The sequence below is a fragment of the Tamandua tetradactyla genome, chromosome 15 (genome assembly GCF_023851605.1).
Source record: "Tamandua tetradactyla isolate mTamTet1 chromosome 15, mTamTet1.pri, whole genome shotgun sequence".
Classification (NCBI taxonomy): Eukaryota; Metazoa; Chordata; class Mammalia; order Pilosa; family Myrmecophagidae; genus Tamandua; species Tamandua tetradactyla.
This window is the reverse complement of record NC_135341.1, coordinates 37,001,901-37,024,061: the sequence shown is the minus strand read 5'-3', so window position 1 is coordinate 37,024,061 and position 22,161 is coordinate 37,001,901. Positions and strand designations below refer to the sequence as shown.

Below are 22,161 nucleotides of genomic sequence, written 5' to 3'. Positions count from 1 at the left end.
ACAGCATGGTACTGGCATAAAGATAGATATATTGATCAATGGAATCGAATAGAGTGCTCAGATATAGACCCTCTCATCTATGGACATTTGATCTTTGATAAGGCAGTCAAGCCAACTCACCTGGGACAGAACAGTCTCTTCAATAAATGGTGCCTGGAGAACTGGATATCCATATGCAAAAGAATGAAAGAGGACCCGTATCTCACACCCTATACAAAAGTTAACTCAAAATGGATCAAAGATCTAAACATCAGGTCTAAGACCATAAAACAGTTAGAGGAAAATGTAGGGAGATATCTTATAAATCTTATAATTGGAGGCGGGTTTATGGACCTTACACCTAAAGCAAGAGCACTGAAGAAACAAAGAAATAAATGGAAACTCCTCAAAATTAAACACTTTTGTGTGTCAAAGAACTTCATCAAGAAAGTAAAAAGACAGCCTACACAATGGGAGACAATATTTGGAAATGACATATCAGATAAAGGTCTAGTATCCAGAATTTATAAAGAGATTGTTCAACTCAACAACAAAAAGAGAGCCAATCCAATTACAAAATGGGAAAAAGACTTGAACAGACACTTCTCAGAAGAGGAAATACAAATGGCCAAAAGGCACGTGAAGAGATGCTCAACGTCCCTGGCCATTAGAGAAATGCAAATCAAAACCACAATGAGATATCATCTCACACCCACCAGATTGGCCATTATCAACAAAACAGAAAATGACAAGTGCTGGAGAGGATGTGGAGAAAGAGGCACACTTATTCAGTTGGTGGGAATGTCAAATGGTGCAACCACCGTGGAAGGCAGTTTGGTGGTTCCTCAAAAAGCTGAATATAGAATTTCCATATGACCCAGCAATACCATTGCTAGGTATCTACTCAGAGGACTTAAGGGCAAAGACACAAGCGGACACTTGCACACCAATATTTATAGCAGCATTATTTACAATTGCAAAGAGATGGAAACAGCCAAAATGTCCATCAACAGACAAGTGGCTAAACAAACTGTGGTATATGCATACGATGGAATATTATGCAGCTTTAAGACAGAATAAACTTTTGAAGTATGTAACAACATGGATGGACCTTGAGAACATTATGCTGAGTGAGACTAGCCAAAAACTAAAGGACAAATACTGTATGGTCTCACTGATATGAACTGACATTAGTGAATAAACTTGGAATATTTCGTTGGTAACAGAGACCATCAGGAGATAGAAATAGGGTAAGATATTGGGTAAATTGGAGCTGAAGGGATATAGACTGTGCAACAGTACTGAATAGAAAAACTCAGAAATGGACAGCACAATACTACCTAACTGTAATACAATTATGTTAAAACATTGAATGAAGCTGCATGTGAGAATGATAGAGGGAGGAGGGCTGGGGACATAAAAAAAAAAAATCATCCTGAAGTTTGTGGTCCACAGCTGAAAGGGTGACTCCATGGTCTTCAAGGGCCTGGCTCCTTCCAGCATTCTGGTCTGCTATCCCTCATGTGCAGGCACTGTCGTCATGTGTTTAACAGCTGCTGAAGCTCCAAAAGTTACATCAGAGTTCCAAACAGCAGATAGATGAAGGGAAGAAGAAGGGTATCGTTTCTCCCTTTAAGACACTTGAATATTACATGCCACACTTCTGCTTATGTTTGACACTGTTTAAATTTACTAACCTGGCCAATCTCTCGGCAAGAGAGTCCAAGAATGTCATCTAGCTGGGTGTCAGTGTATACAGGAATAAACCTCCGGATTCGGATTTCCAGGAAGAAAATGAGGCCACTAACATTCTCTGTAATTGTCAAGGGCTGCCCCGCCAGAGTCAGCTCACCAAACCAAGTCTCAGGATTAGCCCAGTGCAGATTCTGCTGCTCTGTCTCCACCCGAGGGTGTTCTAGACCCTCCCTTGTACAGTCATCAGTGTAGCCCTGAATGTTGTCTCCAGCCTTCTGCTAGTACTTCTTGCTACAGCTTGCTACAGCTACAGCCATCAGATAGAGTTCTTGGGTCTCTTCTTCCAGCTTCCAGTTCTGGGCAAGGCGTGCATGAGATGAGAACTCAGGATGCTGGGGAGGCTGAAAAAACAAGCTCCTGGCACTCTCACACTCCAGAGTAGGAAAGAGGCTCTGCTTCCTGTCTCCTTCTTCCCCACAAGATCCAAACAGGAGGGAGGGTCAGATGCAGAACAAACTAAAATAGACTCTAGACTTAGTAATAAAAAAATGTAAATGCTGGCATAGAGGACCAATTAAGTGCTTTCGGAGTCCTAAGGGCAGGTCTCTAGCTCTGATTGGAGCATCAGGAAAAGCTCCATCCACACTGAGTGGGAGTAGTAGGGAGAGACCTCGGGTGGACTCAATTCTACCTTGGAATCAGCATGCTCTGAGAAGCATCATTAACACTGTTTGATATAATTCTAATCTGTTTCCTCTGTATTTTTAAAAATAAAAATGGGATAATTTTCCATGGACTATCTTAGAATCTGCTTTTCAATTTAATGATATTTAATGATCATTATTCTATTTAATATACAGAATCATTTCACTCTGCATTGTAGTGTATCATATGGATGTGCCAGCGGTGACATTTTAAATATTTAATACAGCACAAGTACTGACCACTCAGAGCACCACTGACTACAAGTAATTGGCACAGCTGTGTCTGGTACAACATTACCATCAGCCCTGCATGTACTATAATTTACATAAACATGTTATTATTGCAACAAGCAGAATGGATTCAATACTTTGATCTTTTTTTTTTTTTTATGAAGAGGATCATTTAATTTGAGTGGATTTTGGAACCCCATTCAGACACCAAGTAGAATGTAAGTTCCCTACAGGTAGGGACTTGAATTTTTTTCATTGCATATCACCCAAACTTATAACTAAGGACCTGTCACGCAAGAGAGCTCAATAGATACTTGTTGAATGAAATAATGAATTTTCACTGCAAAATGATTCACAGGGCAGTACAGAATTACAATTTTTAAAACAATTTTTACTGTATAGTATAACACATATACAAAGCAAAGAAATAACAAAGCAACAGTTTTCAAAGCACTCTTCAAAAAGTGGTTACAGGATAGATCCCAGAGTTTGTCATGGGCTGCCATATGATCCTCTCACATTTTTCCTTCTAGCTACTCCAGAATATAGGATGCTAGAGGGCTTAAATACTTTTTTGTCATCACAATGGATTTTTTTCCTTCTTTTTTTTTGGAACAATAACATGTACAAAAAGGCTATAAATTTCAAAGCACAGCATCACAATTAGTTATAGAACATATTTCAGACCTTGACATGGGTTACAATTTCACAATTTTAGGTTTTTACTTCTAGCTATTCTAAAATACTGGAGACTAAAAGAGATATCAATTTAATAATTCAGCATTCATATTCATTTGTTAAATCCTATCTTCTATGTATAATCCCACCATCACCTTTGATCTTTCCATACCTCTTTTTGGGGTTGTTTGGGCTATGACAATCCTAAATTTTTGGTATTGGAAGGGTCTAATAATATGGGGTAGGGAGATGAAACTATTTGATGTTCTGGAGAGGCCGGGCTAGGTTTCAGGACTTACCTGGACTGGGGACCAATCTGGAGGTTGTAGGTTTCTGGAAAGTTACTCTGGTGCCTTGTTCTAGTTTGCTAGCTGCTGGAATGCAATATACCAGAAATGGACGGCTTTTAAAAGGGGAATTAAATGAGTTGCTAGTTTACATTCTAAGGCCAAGAAAATGCCCCAATTAAAACAAGTCTATAGAAATGACCAATCAAAGGCATCCAGGGAAAGATACCTTGGTTCAAGAAGGCCGATGAAGTTCAGGGTTTCTCTCTCAAGTGAGAAGGTACATGGCGAACACAGTCAGGGCTTCTCTCTTGGCTGGAAGGGCACATGGCGAATACGGCGTCATCTGCTATGTCTTCTCCTGGCTTCCTGTTTCGTGAAGCTCCCCGGGAGGCGTTTTCCTTCTTCATCTCCAAAGGTCACTGGCTGGTGGACTCTCTGCTTCGTGATCCTGCAGCATTCTCTGCTCTCTCTGAATCTCACATTCTCCAGAATGTTTCCTCTTTTATAGGACTTCAGAAACTAATCAAGGCCCACTCAAATAGGTGGAGACATGTCATCCCCTAATCCAGTTTAACAACCATTCTTAACTAAATCACATCAACCAGGGAGATGATCTCATTACAGTTTCAAATATACAGTATTGAATAGGGATTATTCTACCTTTAAGAAATGGGATTTATATTAAAACTTGGCTTTTCTTAGGGGGCATACTTCCTTTCAAACCAGCACATGCCTTGAACCCTTGTGGAATCTTATATATTGCCCTTGGTATTCTTTAGGATTGGCTGGAATGGTCCTAGTTGGGGGTTGGCAGGTTATGACAGGTAGCAAGGTCTACCTGAAGCTTGCATAAGAGCAACATCCAGAGTAGCCTCTCGACTCTACTTGAATTCTCTCTGCCACTGATACTTTATTAATTACACTTCTTTTTCCCCTTTTGGTCAGGATGGAATTGTTGATCCCACTGTACCAGGTCTGAATTTATCCCTGGGAATCCTCTCCCATGTCACCAGGGAGATTTTCACCCATGGATTTCATGTCCCACATAGGAGGGAGGGCAATAATTTCACTTGCAGAGGTGGGCTTAGAGAGACTGAGGCCACATCTGAGCAACAATAGCGGTCCTCCAGAAGTAACTCTTAGGCATGCCTTTAGGTAGTCTAAGCTTCTCCACTACCTACATAAGCTTCACAAGAGTAAGCCTCATGATCGAGGGCTTGGCCTATTGTTTTTGGGTATCCCTAAGGTTTGACATGATTTGGGATTCACTGATGGTAAGGTTTAATAGTTCCACAGTCTTTCTCCCCTCCCTCAGGGGACTTTGCCAATACTTTTTTATTTTCTGCTTTCCAGGATGTTTCCAGGCATTACAATAATCTATACAGGATTAAAGAACCTCTTTCCTATTATTCTGGGCTTCCTGTGTTTCAGTTGTTCAAATGAGCTATACAGATAGATTGAATTAGATTATGTACTACAGAAAATTTCAGTTCCATATCAAATAAACCTTTCTTCCATTGGTCTCAAAGAGTGTGTGGTTCTAAAATATAGACACTGTCTTCCTTACCCTTATGTTCTGAATTACTTTAACCCTAACCTGTTCGGCTTTGTTCTTATCCCTAAATATCAAGTTATATATATAAAACAGCCTCTCAAAATCCAGAAATAATAATCACCACTCTGGACTTAATGTGTCTGCTCTAAAAGTTTACAATCTAGGCCCCTATTTTTTAATAAGCATTTTCTAAAGTTGACCATTGTTGTTTTTTTTGTTTCTGGTTTATTTTGTCTCACCAAACATACCACATGCTCACTCACATCATTGCATGCCTCACGACATTGTTCCTTTTTGTAGCAGCACAAGCTTCAGAACTTCTATTTTTTTTAAATAAACTTTTTAATATAGATGAACAGAATTTCTAATTGACTCGTTTTCTAGAGAAGTAATTAGGTTATCCTTGACTTGTTCTGGACTTTTTAAAGATCTTGGATGAGAAATCTTTATTTCTCAACATCTTATTGTGGGTTTTTTAAAAATATGTGTTTGTATAGTTTTGGTAAGGAAGAAAAACAATGTCTACCAAATAAATGGGTGCTTTTGGTAAAATGCTCAATTATCAAGCTTTTAATGTTTCTATTCTGTCTTTGAGCAGAATTTACCCTTTTAAGGCCTTTGGGTAAATCAGAACTTGATATTTCAATCCAGTCAAGGTAGAATTGATGATTGATAAACAACTTAACCAGGGAGCTATGTTATATATAAGACATTTTAATATTAAATTACATATAAATGGTATATAATTTGTACAATATAGTTTAATGTTGGAAATATTGGTTCCCAAATATACTAATAAGGGAGTGGGAGTCATCAGAATAAAGAATTACTCTAACTTCTGGTATAATTAAGTAGAGGTTTTCATGAGCAGTGCTTTGAGATTTTAGGCATCTTTAAAATCGTCTTTTTATTTTATGTATTTTTTTCAAACAAGCCAATACATGTACATAGTGTTTTTTAAAAAAAATACAAGTAGTCTTATAGTGAAAAACAGCCTGCCTATCTTTCCCCATTCTTGATTCTCTTTCTTTTTGAAAAAAACTTGCAACCCTTTTGGCTAAGTTGGTACTTACCTGCATATACTTTATGGCATATGTTAGATGGCCTATATTATCTTTTCTTGTTTTTTTTGTTTTAAATAATGACTTCCTACTGTGAAAAATAAGAATTTACTTTTTCTTTACCTTTCTAACCCAAACGCAATAAACCTCTCATCTTTCATCATTCTAATAAACTATAAGAACATTTTCATGTTCAGTTAAATCAGTATTCAACCTTTACATCTTTATTGCTTTGTAATAATTATAGATTGCTTAGAAAGATTATATATACTATGATTATATTTTCCTAAGGTTAAAAGTTGCTTTATATTTTACTGTTTTCTGTGTAGCAAGCACGGTTTATCAGTTGTACAGCAGAACTGATAATCTACTTGTTAAAAATTCAAACACACACACAAAAAATTCAAACACATCAGAAATTCTTTCAGTGTCATTTTCTCTTCAGAGGCAACCCTCCTTGCACAGTTGGAACTTGTTTTCTCGTAATCTGTGGCACAGCTGTCACCCTGAATCCTCCCTTTGCCATCATACTGGGCATTCCATTTCTCCTCTCTCCTGTGTTGGCTCTGTATCTTGGATCCTATGTCCTCTTCCTTCTTGGCTTCCTCCTTGCATTTGGTGGTGTACATACTCCAGAAACTTCCTGAAACAAGAGCATGGCATTTAAACAACTTCTACAATTTTGCATATCTGGAATTCTTTCTTTTCTCCTCACACCTGGTTACAAATTAGGCTGGATATAGAATTCTAGATTGAAAATTATTTTTCTTCAAAATTTCCAAAGCATTGCTCCATTGTCTTACTGCTTTCTATGTTACTTTTAAGAGAACTAATTCCATTCTTATTCCTGAACCTTTGTATACCTCTTGCTTTTTTCTCTCTGCAAATTTTTAGAATCTTCTCAACATCCATAGCATTCTGAAATTTTACAGTGACATGCTTTAATGTGGCATGTCATGATGCCTAGGTATTGGTATTCCTTTCACTCTGTAAACTTATGTCTTTCATCCGTCTGTTCTAGAAATTTTTCTTGTATTGTATGTTTGAAAATCTCCTCTCTGTTTTCACTCTTCTCTCTTTTTCTGTCACCTATTTTGGGCATATGTTTAGATCTCCTGGACTGATCCTCTAATTTATTTACTAATTTATTTACCTTTCATTTATTTTCCATCTCTTTGTTATTTGTTGTGCTTTCTACCATATTTCCTTCATTTGTATCTTCTAACTCTTCTATTTATTTACTTTTATTTTTGCTATTTTAAATTTCTAGGTACTCTTTCTCCTTCTTTGCCTTTATCATTTAATAACATTCTGTTCTTAACATCTTTAATTCGTTAACTTTTTAATTTTTAATTTTTTTACTGTTTTCAAGTAATGTCCCAGTTTTTCTCATATGAAGTATGTTGTTTGTAGATTCCAGAGCGGTACTATTAAATTATCCTTTTAAAATCAGTCTGGTGGACCATCAAAAAGATCTGGTGTGGAATTGCCTTATTGTGACTCAAATTTTATATTTGCATTTGTATTTTGCACATTAAAGAAGCAAAATATGTCAAATTTGTTAGTGAATCTTTTAAAAGAATGGGAGATTTATTTGAGGAATAGTTGTGATAGTTTTTTCATTGGAAATTAATATTTTCCCTAGAACTGTCTCAATACTACCCTATTCTTACAGTCAAAATAATGGCAAGACTAAGATGTATTCAGGAATTTTGGACTGCCAGAAAGATTATTCATCCTTCCAAAGCCAGTGCTGCCATAAAAATGTGATAACCACTCAGGCTGTTAAAATTTAAGTGCACTAGGCAGGCTTCAGTAGCTTAGTAGGTAGAATTTTTGCCTGCCATGCTGGAGGCCTAGGTTCGATTCCTGGTGGCTGCCCATGCAAAAAAAATGATAATAATAATAATATAATAAGCTCATTTAAGATTCCTATAGAGTGGATTGAAAAAAGAAAAGAGTAATTTGCCTGGGAAATGTTCATGAAAGGTCTATGCTCTCCTTTTTTCTTTTTCTTTTTTTTTCCTCTCTGAGCATCAAGCTTTGGTCAAAATCTCTCCAACTCTGATCAATCACTGTTCAATGCTACACTAGGTGAGGACTTACCATGTTAATAGAATCAATTTCATTATGTATTGTTTCCATATTTCATAAAGATTTGTCTTCTTTTTTCTTTCCTATTCTAGTGAGACTCTATACAACTGTATATCCCATATCAGAGAAAGCATTAACAGGGTAAGTATATCTATATTTCAAGGATTTAGAGCATATTACATTTTAAGAAACTGAAATGTATTGACTTGTGTTCATATGGAATATTCTAACTATCCTTTTTTTTTGTCATTAAATGACAACCCTCCAAGTTAGTAAAAAAGGCAACAGTCTGTGAATTCTTTCTTAATTTTGGATTTCTAGTTGCAGACATCTGTGGAAAAGTCTGAGGAACATCTAAGTTCAAGAAGCCAATCTATTTTGGATTCTTTGGAGAATGTGGCCAAGACATGTGAGTGCCTCATGCTTGAGGTTATCAGCAGAGGGCACTGGCGAGCAGTGAACATGGACTTCCTGACTCTACCCAGGTTTCTGCCAGTGGTGAAGTTATTTTAAAGAGTTTCAGATGAGATGGTGGATGCATAAGGTTAGCCCTGATGAGAATGAAGGATGCTAAGCAAGGTAGTGGGACCTACCTCTGTGTGGGAACACTCTGGTCCCACGATCCCTTTTGTGAGGCACTCATCCTTAACCGAGTAACCCTGTTGCCTCATGACTGGTAGCTCTGCCAGGTTTCTCCTCACACTGCCTGAGGTAAATCACCAACTTCCCTCAGTCTTGAATGAATTGCTGCCTGTGCTGTCTATAAAGAAACTGCCCCTAAGTAGTTAGAAATATTCCATTCACCTACTGTTCTCCTTGCAGTCTTGGTTTCAGTGAGAGCTGTTTTGTAGTGAACCGTGACATCTTTCTCAACTTCAGTTTCAATTTCCCTCTGCTCTCCCAGTTAGTGATTTATCTTTTGATGAAACCATATTTGTGGCCCTTAATTGAACAGAAGAGAGCCATTACATAGATATCTGTAGAGGGACAACTCTCTAGAACCAAGAGCTTCTCAGCTAAACAGCAAGCTGATGACCGCATCTGCATTTGTTTGCATTTGTCTATGTTTTTTTTTTTGTTTTAAACAAATTGAAGTCAACTTATTAAAATGTCATGGAATAGATAGCTCATGATTTACAAAAAGTAATGCCTTTGTGTGGCTTAGAACTCAATCCCCATCTGCCTGCAAAGAAGCACTGTACTGTCTGCTGGCTTCCAACCTAGGTATTCCCTATACAGGGCAACTGTGCATCTGTTTGGTAACTGGTTCCAGAAGCCTGGGACTGTCACCCCCTCAAGAAGTAGCAAGGCAAAGAGTGGAAGCAAATCAGGGATACCCAAAGAAAGCATCCTTTTTTTTTTGTTTGTTTTCTACATTTAAAACTGGTTGAAACACAAAAGGCATTATAGCAAAGATGCATTTAAGCCCCAGAGAAGGGAATGGAATTCCCCAAGGACACAACACAATATCAAAGACTAGAACTGAGCCTGGCTTGTGGTAGCCACAGAGATCCTGATTCCTTACCCCTGATAGTTATTTGAGCTTTCAGAAGACAAGACTCAAGAGAGGGAGCTACACCAAGAGGGCAAACAGGACAAAGAGTGGCATCATATTAATTAGAAGACATGCTCATTCTTGAAAATGGGCACAATTAGCCTACCCAGAATCATTCTCTTTCTTGGTAGGTAATTATCAGGAGCAGAAAGCTAGTCATTGATAGAGGAACCGGACAAATCCTCTATTATCTGACCAGGCTTAATTTAGTCAGCTTATAGCACTGAACTCTACTCAGTGCTTTCAGTCTGCCTTCACTTTGCTCAGCAGGGAAAGTAGAAGTAAATATACCATGTGGAAGTGCTGGCATATCTTATGTAATTGGTGCCTTCATAGGAAGAAATCTTCCAGTCATGCTCTCCCTGCACAACCAGAAGGGTCACTGTAGCCATCTAATCTGACTCCTCCTGTTCTTCAGCTGAGGACACCATGGACCAGAGTAATAAAATGAATTGCCAAAGCCAACCACATCCTACTTTACCTATTGGATGTAGACAAAGTAACTGGAAAACAGTACTGTCACCTGATAGGTATCAGTTCTATTGAAAACTGTGATCATTAGGAAAATAAAATGGAGGAACTGCTCTCAAAATAAAAATATATATCTTTTGGAAAATAAATTTATAGTGAAATAAATTTCATATATCAATACAGTCAATAATATATATCAATAATATATATATAATATATTGAGTATGGTGATTAAATCATAAAAGAACTAAAAGAAAATGCAGGCAACACTTTCATAATTTTAGAGTAGGGTAATATTCCTACGTGCCACCATACCCTTTACTAGAGAGTGGAAATACACAACAAATTTGTCCCAAGGGTATTCTTAGGTAGTTTAAAGTCTTATAATAACTTATAATTTATGAACATTTTATACCTTTTTCATCAAAAGATTATAGAAAACTGATAATATTGAATCAGTTGGGAAATAGGGCCAAAGAAGGCAAAGAGAATGGCAAAAGGAGGAACGAACCATGCCACCTCTTCTTCTTCCACCCTTGGGTCAACACTTCCAAAAATAAATATACCCATCAAAGAACATAAAAAAGCTAACAATTTCTGATATTTATAGCCAAAGCAGAAATGAATGAGTTCACTTCTAGGGAACACACATACACAAAGGATCTATACATAGATATGTATATGTAATAATGCAAAATTCCAGGAACTGCTGATAATGTTAAATCTAGGAAGTGAGTCCAGGGTCTGCATGGAAGAGATTAAATCATTTTTCATTGTATGCCAGTTTGAATTGTTATGGTTTTAGTTCTATTCTTTTTTTTTAAATTATATAATGTAACATATATACAAAGCAAAGAAGGAAAAAAGGAATAATTTTCAAAGCACACTTCAACAAGAAGTTACAGAACAGATCCCAGAGTTTGTCATGGAATCATCTCAGATTTTTCCCTTTAGCTGCTCCAAAACACTGGAGGCTAAAACGAATATTAAAATAGTAATTCAGCAGCCATATTCATTTGATAAATCCCAATTTCTCTGTTATACCTCTTCTTTCTCCTTTAATCCTTCTCCCAATCTGTAGGGATCTTTGGGGGAATGCCTGTTTTGATTTTTTTCGTGTTGAGAAGGGGTATATACAATAAGGGAGAGGAGGATGTAATTAATTGATAATCCTGGAAAGCCTGGTCCCTCTGAGTTACAAGATTTATCTGACCTAGGAACCCTCTTGGAATTATAAGTTCCAGGAAGGCAAATCTAGTTCATGAAACCTTTATGGTGTCTCAGTTCAAGCCCTAGGTATTCTTAAAAGTCAACAGGAGTGGTATCGATTGTTGTTTAGTAAACCATGGCAATTAGTACTATCTAACTGAAGCTTCCATAACAGTGGTCTCCAGAACAGCCTTTGACTCCATTTGATCTCTCTTGGCCATTGATGCCTTATTTTATTATACTTCTTTTCTGCCTTTAGGTCAGGAAGGCGTTGTTGATCCCATAGTGCCAGGGCCAGACGCATCCCAAGGAGTCATGCCCCACGTTGTCAGGGAAATTTTCACTCCTGAATGGCTTGTAACACATAGGAGGGCAACGATATTCTTTGTAGAGGTGGGGTTAGAGAGAGAGAGAGGCCACATCTGAGGAACAAAGAGGTTTCCTGGAAGCAGTAGGTCTCATTATGGGTAGTCTTCGCTTCTCCCCTGCAGAAGTAAGCTTCATAAGAGCAAGCCTCAAAATTCAAGGCTTGGCCTATTTTCTTGAGAGTCCTCAATGGTTGGGAGAGTACCTAGGGTTTCCCAGATGGGAGAGTTTAATAGTTCCATATATATATAATAAAAACTATATATATATATATATATATATAGCTTTCCCCCCTTCAGATCCTCAAGGAACTCTACCAATACTTTTTAAAAATTTTTTAAATTTTATTTTTTATTGGTATATATTATATATTCACATACCATGTAATCATCCAAAGTATACAGTCAATGGTTCACAATATCATCATATAGCTGTCATTTATCATCATAATAAACTTTTTTCATGAAAACATACACAAAAAAGCAATAAATTTCAAAGTACATCACAATAGTTAGTGGTAAAACAGATTTCAGAGTTTAACATCGGTTACAATTCCACAGTTTTAGGTTTTTACTTCTAGTTGCTCTAAGATACTGGAGACTAAAAGAAATATCAATATATTGATTTAGCAGTCATACTCATTTGTTAAACCTGACCTTCTCCATATAACTCCACCATCACCTTTGATCTTTCTATCCCACTGCTTAGAGGTATTTGGCCTATGGCCATTCTTACTTTTTCATGTTGGAAGAAGCTGTCAGTAATATGGGGTAGAAAGATGGAACTATCTGATGATATTCTGGAGAGGCTAGGCCCTCTAGATTCCACGGACCCATCTGGAGGTTGTAGGTTTCTTGAAAGTTACCCTAGTGCATGGAACCCTTGTGAAATCTTATCTATTGCCCTAGGTGTTCTTTAGGATTGGCTGCAATGGTTTTGGTTGGGGGTTGGCAAGTTATGATAGGTAGCAATGTCTAACTGAAGCTTGCATAAGAGTGACCTCCAGAGTAGCTCTCCACTCTATTTGAACTCTCTCAGCCACTGATACTTTATTAGTTACACTTCCTTTCCCCCTTTTGGTCAGGATGAATTGTTGGTCCCACTGTGCCAGAGCTAGAGTCATCTCTGGGATTTATCTCCCATGCCTCCAGGGGAACTTTCACCCCTGGATGTCATGTCCCACATAGGGAGAATGGGCAATGATTTCACTTACAGAGTTAGACTTAGAGAGAGTGAGGCCACATCTGAGAACAAAAGAGGTTCTCCAAAAGTAACTCCTAGGCATACCTATAGGTAGGCTAAGCTTCTCTGCTACCTACATAAGCTTCGCAAGAATTAAGCCCCAAGATCAAGGGCTTGGCCTGTTGATTTGGGTGTCCCTAATGTTTTACACAGTATCAGATGATTCCCTGATGGTAAAGTTTAATAGTTCCATATTTTTTTCTCCCATCCTTCAAGGGGCTTTGCTAATACTTTTTTATTGTCTGCTTAATATATTCTAGGATGTATCCAGGCATTACATTAACCTATTTATAGGATTAAAGGCCTTCATTCTTATTCTGGGCTCCCTGTGTTTGGATTGTTTAAATGATCTATGCAGACAGGTTGAGTTAGATTATGTGCCAGATAATTTAGGTTCCAGAAAAAATAAACCTTTCTTCCTTTGGTCTCAAAGGGTAGGTGCGGTTCTAAAATATAGACAATATCTTCCTTACCCCTGTGTTCTAAATTACATTAATCCTGACCTGATCAGCTTTGTTCTTATCCCTAAATACCAGGTTATACATGTATAAAATAGCCTCTCAAAATCCAGAAATAATAATTACCTCTCTGGCCTAAATGTGTCTGCTATAAGAGCTTACAATCTAGGTCTGTGTTTTCTTATAAGCATTTTCTAAAGGAGACTATACAATAATTGTTCTTTCATTTCTGGCTTATTTTGCTTCACTAAATGCCCCACAGGTTCATTCGTGCATGCCTCACGACTTTGTATCTTTTTGTAGCAGCACAATATTCGATCATATGTATACACCATTGTTTGCCAATCTAATTCTCAGTCAGTGCATCCTTCAGCCACCTGCATACATTAGGCATCATGTATAATGCCCAAAGTCCACAGTCCATCAACACTCTCAATTTTAGATGATTTCATTGTTCTCAAGAGAAAGACAACCAATAAACACACCTTCACCAAATAGGAAATGTAAACTTCCCCTTAACTCCTGTCCCTCCCCCCATTATTTACCCCTGCTGTTGCTGTGGTACTGCTGAGGTTTTCCTGTTAAACATAGCCCATAACATACTATAGCAGTTTCCCCCCTGTACCCTGGACTTAAATACTCTTTTTACATGAATCATACCTTTGAAGTAGTTCTTGTAAGAACACTACTTTCTAGTGTTAACAATGGGACACAGGTCTATACAACCCCTTTCAATAATTTTCTCCTTCAGTAGGGTAATATTACTTATAGACCCACCGGAGAACCACCTTCTCTTCTATTTATTCCCTTACATTTGAGTTCAACCTCATTAACTAACTGTTCACCCATCTCTAGCTTCTATGTATCTCTAAGTCCCCTATGTTCTGTATTATAAGCCCTGATTTTACCTTTAGCACTATCATAAAAGTGGAGTCACAAGATCTATCCTTTTGTGTCTGGCTTATTTCACTCAGCATTATGTTCTCAAGGCTCATCCATCTTGCCATGTGCTTCAGGATGTCATTTCGTCTTACTGCTGCATAATATTCCATCGTATGCATATACCACATTTTGCTAATCCTCATATCTGTTGATGGGCATTTGGATTGTTTCCATTTTTTTGCAATTATGAATATTGCTGCTATGAACATCGGTGTGCAAATGTCTGTTTGTGTCACTGCTTTCAGCTCTTCTGGGTATATACCAAGAAGTGCTATTGCTGGGTCATAGGACAACTTGATATTTAGTTTCCTAGGGAACTGCCAGGCTGTCTTCCATTGTGGCTCTACCATTATATATTCCCACAGCAGTGCATAAGTGTCCCAGTTTCTCCACATCCTTTCCAACGTTTGTAATTTTCTGTTTGTTTAATAGCAGCTATTCTTATAGGTGTGAGGTGGTATCTCATTGTAGTCTTGATCTGCATTTCCCTTATATCTAATGAAAGTGAGCATCACTTCATGTGCTTTTGAGTCTCTGTATTTGGTCTTCAGAAAATGCCAATTCATATCTTTAGTCCATTTTATAGTTGAGTTGTTTTTCTTTTGTTGTTGAGTTGTGTGATTTCTTTATGTAGGCAAGATATCAAACCTTTGTCTGATGTGTGATTTCCAAATATTTTCTCCCATTGTGTTGGCTGCCTCTTCACTTTTTTTGACAAAGTCTTTTGAGGTGTAGAAGCATTTGATTTTGAGAAGTTAATCTATTTTTTCTTTTGATGCATGTAAAGTTTAGGCAGCCACCTCCTATTACTAGATCTTGAAGATGTTTCCCTACATTTTCTTCTAGAGCTTTATGGTGCTAGTTTTTATATTTAGGTGTTTGATCCACTTTGAGTTAATTTTTGTGTAGGGTATAAGAAGAGTCCCCAAAAGTTTTTATATATTGTATTCTCATTATCATTTGTCTCCAGATATTTACCAATTTCTCTAGCAATCTTCCTTGACCAACTGATTATTTTAAAATGTGTTGTTTAATCTCTATATATTTGTGAAAGCTCTGGTTCTTTGTTGATTATTAATTTCTAGCTTTATTCCATTGTGATCAGAGAAAGTGCTTCATATAATTTCAATCTTATTTTAGAAAGACTTGTTTTGTGTCCCAGCACATAATCTATCCTTGAGAATGTTCCATGAGCACTAGAACAGAATGTGTATCTTGTTTTTGAGGGGTGTAATGATCTTATATATATCACTCCTAATTCATTTAGCCTATTGTTTAGGTTCTCTGTTTCCTTGTTGCGCCTTTGTCTGGTTGTTCTATTTATAGTGGGGAGAGGTGTGTTAAAGTCTCCCATTATTACTGTTGAAATGTCTTTATCTCCCTTCGGTTTTAGCAATGTTTGCCTCATGTACTTTGGAGCTCCTTGATTGGGAGCATACACATTTATGGTTGTTATTTCCTTTTGGTAGATTGTTCCTTTTATTAATGTGTAGTGCCCTTCTTTGTCCCTTATGACGTCTTTACATTTAAAGTCTATTTTGTCTTATAGCCACTTCTGCTTTGTTTTGGTTACAGCTTGCATAGAAATCTTTTATTCATCTTTCACTTTCAATCTAATTGTGTCCTTGAATGTAAGATGTGTCTCTTGCAAACAACATATAGATGGATTATGTTTTCTATACATTCTGCTGGTCTGTATCTTTTTTTCTTTTACCCTTCCTCCAGACTTTGTTTATTTGTAAATTCCTATACACTCACATACACACAACTTAATAAAAGACATAGCTGAGATCATAGTATTTCAGAATTAGCTTTTGCACTGGATACTACATTTTTGGAAACTTTTCTCAGTACACATAGAGTTAATTCTTTTTAGCAACTGCACTGTGTTTTCAAATAACAAATATATATGCTCATGTAAACAATACATGTGCAAACAGTCCATAAAGATATAAAATGGAGAATAAAAATCAACAAACTCTTCACCCCCTATAAAGATAACCCTGAAAATAGTTTCTTTTTCATCCTTCCAGAAAATTTCAATGAATATTCAAATATATGCATATACACACATCTAGTTTTTTCACAAAATGGCATCTTAATTTAAAAATGTTGCAACCCTACTTTATTCATAACACAATGTGAATAACATTCCACATAAGCAAATATGGATTTATCCCTTTTATCATATTTGCACATACCATGATTTATTTAACCAATTCCCTTGAAATGCACATTTAGGTTGTACAGTAGTAAGCAACTAGAAAGAAATCAGTGAACATCACTGTACATATAGCTCTTGTTTATCTGTAGGATAGATCCATTGTGGTAAAATTGTTGCTCAGTTGACATATATGTTTAAAATTTTTATAATCTTTGCTAAATTGCCCTCTAATTTGCAACACTAATGAACCCAATGTCTCATATTTATAACCACATTTACTCCAGACAGCATTTACAATACACTTCTAGCAAGAACAATGTAGTGACCCTTTTCTTATAACCAGAAGGCTTTATATTCATGACAACATCAGTTTTCAGAGCAGGCTTTTCAGCGTCAGAGTTTCTGTTATACATTCTTTATATATCTCTTATTGCCTCTCATTCTTTGTACATCTATTTCTTATTTTTCCATTGCTGACTTTGTGTTTTTCCAACTCTATTTCCCTTTACCTAGACTGCTTAACTTCTTTATCTTGGGAATTCTCCTTTTTGTTTCAGTTGTCCAGTTACTTAGCAGGAGAATGCAGAATAAGTATCAAATATCAAATCAAATTGATTTATGCTGGATAATGTAAAGAATTCTAGAACTGAGGTTGTTCTGGAATCCCAAGAAGTCCAGCAACCCCATACTGCCTTCTGGCAGAAACTGTGAAGGGCCCTCTGAGAACTGGTACCTAAGCTAAGGCCAGATGGCATCTGACAGGAATTTCTACAAGGTTTTGGAAGATGTAGTATCCGTAATCACTATGATTACTTTTGCTGCTGAGTTAATAATTGTCAAATTATTAAATAGCCCTTGGTCCTGCAAAGCGCACCATCTCAGAATAGACAATAGGGCACAGACAGACAGTACGGGACAAACTGCCTTTTTTTTAAATTTTTTTATTCCTCTTACAACTCACTGGATCTTTTGTATTATATCTTTTGATTGGTAAGTTTAGTCCATTAAGTTCAAAGAAATTAATGTAAAAGCAGTTCTTGACTCTACCATTGTATTCTTTAGTTTTTGTTTGTCAGACCTACATATCCCTTTCCTTCTCTTTTTATCCTTTATAAAACTGTTACTCATATCCTTCACTTCTGTGCTCTACTCTAGATCTTCCTCTCCTGTCTTTTTTTTTAGCTGATAAGACTCCCTTTAGTATTTCTTGGAGAGCAGGTCTCTTGTTGATTAGTTCTCTCAGTCTGTTTTTGTCTTTGAAGATTTTAATCTCTCCCTCAATTTTGAAGAATAACTTGGCTGGATAAAGAATTCTTGGCTGAAAGCCTTTTACATGCAGGATCTTAAATATATCATACCTCTGCCTTCTTGCTTCCATGGTGTTTGTTGAGTAGTCTGAACTCAGTCTTACATGTTTTCCCTTGTATGTAGTAGATTGCTTATCTCATGCTGCTTTCAGGACTTTCTGTTTCTCTTGAACACTTGACAGTTTGATTAGTATATGTCTTGGAGTAAATCTGTTCAGATTTATTCTATTTGAAGTTTTTTGGCCTCTTTGATTTGTGTATTTATGTCTTTTATAAGGGTTGGCAAGTTTTCCCTGATTATATCTTCAACTAACTTTCCCAGCCCTTTACTCTTCTCTTCTCCTCTGGGACATCAGTGATTCTTATATTTATACACCTCTTGTCTTTCATTTTCCTAAGATCCAATCGCATTTTCCATTTTTCTTGCCATTTATTCATTTGTGCACTGTAGTTTAATTGTTCTGTCTTCTAGCTCACTTATTCTTCCTTCTGCTTCTTTGAATCTGCTATCGTGTATCTCGAGTATATTTCTTTTTTTCCCCCTATTATTTATTTTTATTCCATATGTTCCTCTCATCTGTTGACAAGGTAGATAAAAGAAGCATCAGACACAAGGTTTTCACAATCACACAGTCACATTGTGAAAGCTATATCATTATACAATCATCATCAAGAAACATGGCTACTGGAACACAGCTCTACATTTTCAGGCAGTTCCCTCCAGCCTCTCCATTACATCTTAGATAACAAGGTGATATCTACTTAATGCATAAGAATAACCTCCAGGATAACCTCTCAACTCTGTTTGGAATCTCTCAGCCATTGACACTTTGTCTCATTTCACTCTTCCCCCTTTTGGTCGAGAAGGTTTTCTCAGTCCCTTGATGCTGGGTCTCAGCTCATTCTAGAGTTTTTCTCAATCCCTTGATGCTGAATTTCAGCTCATTCTGGGATTTCTGTCCCACGCTGCCAGGAAGATCCACACCCCTGGTAGTCATGTCCCACGTAGACAGGGGTAGGGTGGTGAGTCTGCTTGCTGTGTTGGCTGGAGAGAGAGGCCACATCTGAGCAACAAAAGAGGTTCTCTTGGGGGTGACTCTTAGGCTTAATTTTAAGTAGGCTTGACCTATCCCCTGTGGGGTTAAGTTTCATATGAACAAACCCCAAGACTGGGGGCTCAGCCTATAGCTTTGGTTGTCCACACTGCTTGTGAGAATATCAAGAATTCAACTTGGGGAAGTTGAGTTTTCCCCCGTTCTCACCATTCCCTGAAGGGGACTTTGCAAATACTTTTCCACTCACTGATCAAATCACTCTGGGATTCATCAGGGCATCACCTGGACAAACCAACAAAATCTCATGTCCTATACAAAGTTCCATGTACTTAAGGTGTTCAATCAACTATCTACATAAGTTATATTAGGAGATGCACTAGTCAAAATAAAAATTTTGTACCAAATAAACATTTTTTGCTTTAGTCTCACACATTGGTTGAAATTTTAAAATATTAAGTACCATCTATTTTCAGCACACTGCAGTAATGACATTCTTTTGTTCTTCCTCATGCAAAAACATTTTTTAAATTTGTACATTTAGTCACTATCATTATACACTCTAAGCATTCCTAGATTACACCATCTCAATCTTTATCGTCTTTCTTTCTTTGTGAGGCCCCAGCCCTCCTCCCTCTATCATTCTCATATGCAGCTTCATTCAGTATTTTAACATAATTGTGTTACAGTTAGGTAATATTGTGCTGTCCATTTCTGAATTTTTATATTCAGTCCTGTTGCACAATCTGTATCCCTTCAGCTCCAATTACCCAATATCTTACCCTATTTCTATCTCCTGATGGTCTCTGTTACCAAGGAAATATTCCAAGTTTATTCATTAATGTCAGTTCATATCAGTGAGACCATACAGTATTTGTCCTTTTGTTTCTGGCTAATCATACTCAGCATAATGCCCTTAAGGTCCATTCATGTCGTTACATACTTCATAACTTTATTCTGTCTTACAGCTGCATAATATTCCATCTTATGTAAATGTCACAGTTTGTTTAGCCAACTGTCTGTTGATGGACATTTTGGCTGTTTCCATCTCTTGGTAATTGTTAATAATGCTGCTATAAACATTGGAGTGTAAATGTCCATTTGTGTCCTTGGCCTCGTGTCCTTTGAGTAGAGACAGCATATAGATGGGTCCTGTTTTTTAATCCATTCTGCCAGACTATGTCTTTTGATTGGAGAGTTTAATCCATTAACATGCAGTGTTATTACTGCATGGGTAGTACTTTCTTCTGCTATTTTGCCTTCTGGATTTTATATGTCATATCTAATTTTCCTTCTTTTTACCTTTACTCATAGTCTTCCTTTCTACACTCTTCTCCACACCTCTCTCTTCTGTCTTCGTCTCTGTCTCTAGTGTTCCCTTTAGTATTTCTTGCAGAGCTGGTCTCTTGGTCACAAATTCTCTCAGTGATTTTTTGTCTGAAAATGTTTTAATTTCTCCCTCATTTTTGAAGGACAATTTTGCTGGATATAGAATTCTGGGTTGGCAGTTTTTCTCTTTTAATAATTTAAATATATCATCCCGCTGTCTTCTCGCCTCCATGGTTTCTGAGAGATCTGCAGATAGTCTTATTGGGCTTCCCTTGTATGTGATGGATTGCTTTTCTCTTGCTGCTTTCAAGATCCTCTCTTTCTCTTTGACCTCTGACCTTCTGATTATTAAATGTCTTGGAGTATGTCTATTTGGATCTATTTTCTTTGGGCTACGCTGCACTTCTTGGATCTGTAATTTTAAGTCTTCCATAAGAGTTGGGAAATTTTCAGTGATAATTTCCTCCATTAGTTTTTCTTCTCCTTTTCCCTTCTCTTCTCCTTCTGGGACACCCACAACACGTATATTCATGCGCTTCATATTGTCTTTCAATTCCCTGAGTCCCTACTCATATTTTTCCATTTTTTCCTATAGTTTCTGTTTCTTGTTGGATTTCAGATGTTCATCCTCCAGTTCAGAAATCCTATGTTCTCTCGAAATCTACCATTGTAGGTTTCCATTGTTTTTTTCATCTCTTCTCCTTTGTCTTTCATTCCCGTAAGTTCTGTGATTTGTTTTTTCAGACTTTCAGTTTCTTCTTTTTGTTCTTTCCTTGCCTTCTTTATATCCTCCCTCAATTCATTGATTTGGTTTTTGATGAGGTTTTCCATGTCTGTTTGTACATTCTGAATTAATTGTTTCAGCTCCTGTATGTCATTTGAATTGTTGGTTTGTTCCTTTGACTGGGCCATATCTTCAGTTTTCCTAGTGTTATTTGTTATTTTTTGCTGGCGTCTATGCATTTAATTACCTTAATTAGTTTATTCTGGAGCTTGTTTTCACTTCTTTTATCTAGGATTTTCTTGCTGGATGAATTTATTGTCTATCTGTTCTTTGACATTCTGTTCAGCTTTATCTGGACCTTTAGCTTAAGTTCTGTTTAACAGAGGAGAATTTTTCAGTTCTTGTTTCCTTGTTTCTTGCCCTGCTTATGTGGTGCCTTTCCCACACACACACTTAGGAGGGTCTACTTAGATATTATAGACCCCAGCCAGACTTTCCCAGACCAAACTGGCCTCCTATCAAGAAGAAAGAGTCACCTGCGTCAGTTTTCCCTGAGGGTGAGACCCAGCAGTTTGAAAGACTTTCCTGTGAAGTCTCTGGACTGTGTTTTTCTTACCCTGCCCAGTATGTGGTGCTTGTCTGACTGCAGGTCCCACCAGCATAAGATGATGCGGTACCTTTAACTTTGGCAGACTCTCCCTGCTGGGGGCATGGTGGAGACAGAGGAGAGGTTGTAGGCTGGTTTTAATGGCTTCAAATTACCAAGCCCTGGTTTCTGAATTCCTTGATGGAGGGATTCCACCTGGGTGGGGCTTCGCCCCTCCCCTGGGGAAGGCACAAGCTCCAGATAAGCCCCCAAAAGAGCTCACTTCTGCCTATGCCTGGGGCAGTTGCAGCCTGAAAAGTCCTGCCGCTGTATCCAGAGGCAGTCAAGCCTTTGTAGATACACAGCCACAAAAACCTCTGTTTCCTTCTCCCCCCCGCCTTTTCCTGTCAGACCTGCCCCCTTGGCGACGGGGCAAAAATGAGCAACCTCCGATTTGATCAGGTTCACC

At 37.4% G+C, this 22,161-nt stretch overlaps 1 protein-coding gene across 5 annotated transcripts in view; it reads left to right on the top strand.

The window, feature by feature from the left end:
- The window catches only part of IHO1 (interactor of HORMAD1 1), a 91,412-nt gene that overhangs the window by 56,000 nt on the left and 13,251 nt on the right, over positions 1 to 22,161 (top strand). For all 5 annotated transcript variants that reach the window (XM_077129336.1, XM_077129334.1, XM_077129333.1 and 2 more), the window contains 2 exons: positions 8,380 to 8,428; positions 8,609 to 8,696. In XM_077129336.1, the coding sequence (XP_076985451.1) occupies positions 8,380 to 8,428; positions 8,609 to 8,696 (137 nt within the window). The remainder of the gene's footprint in view (positions 1 to 8,379; positions 8,429 to 8,608; positions 8,697 to 22,161) is intronic.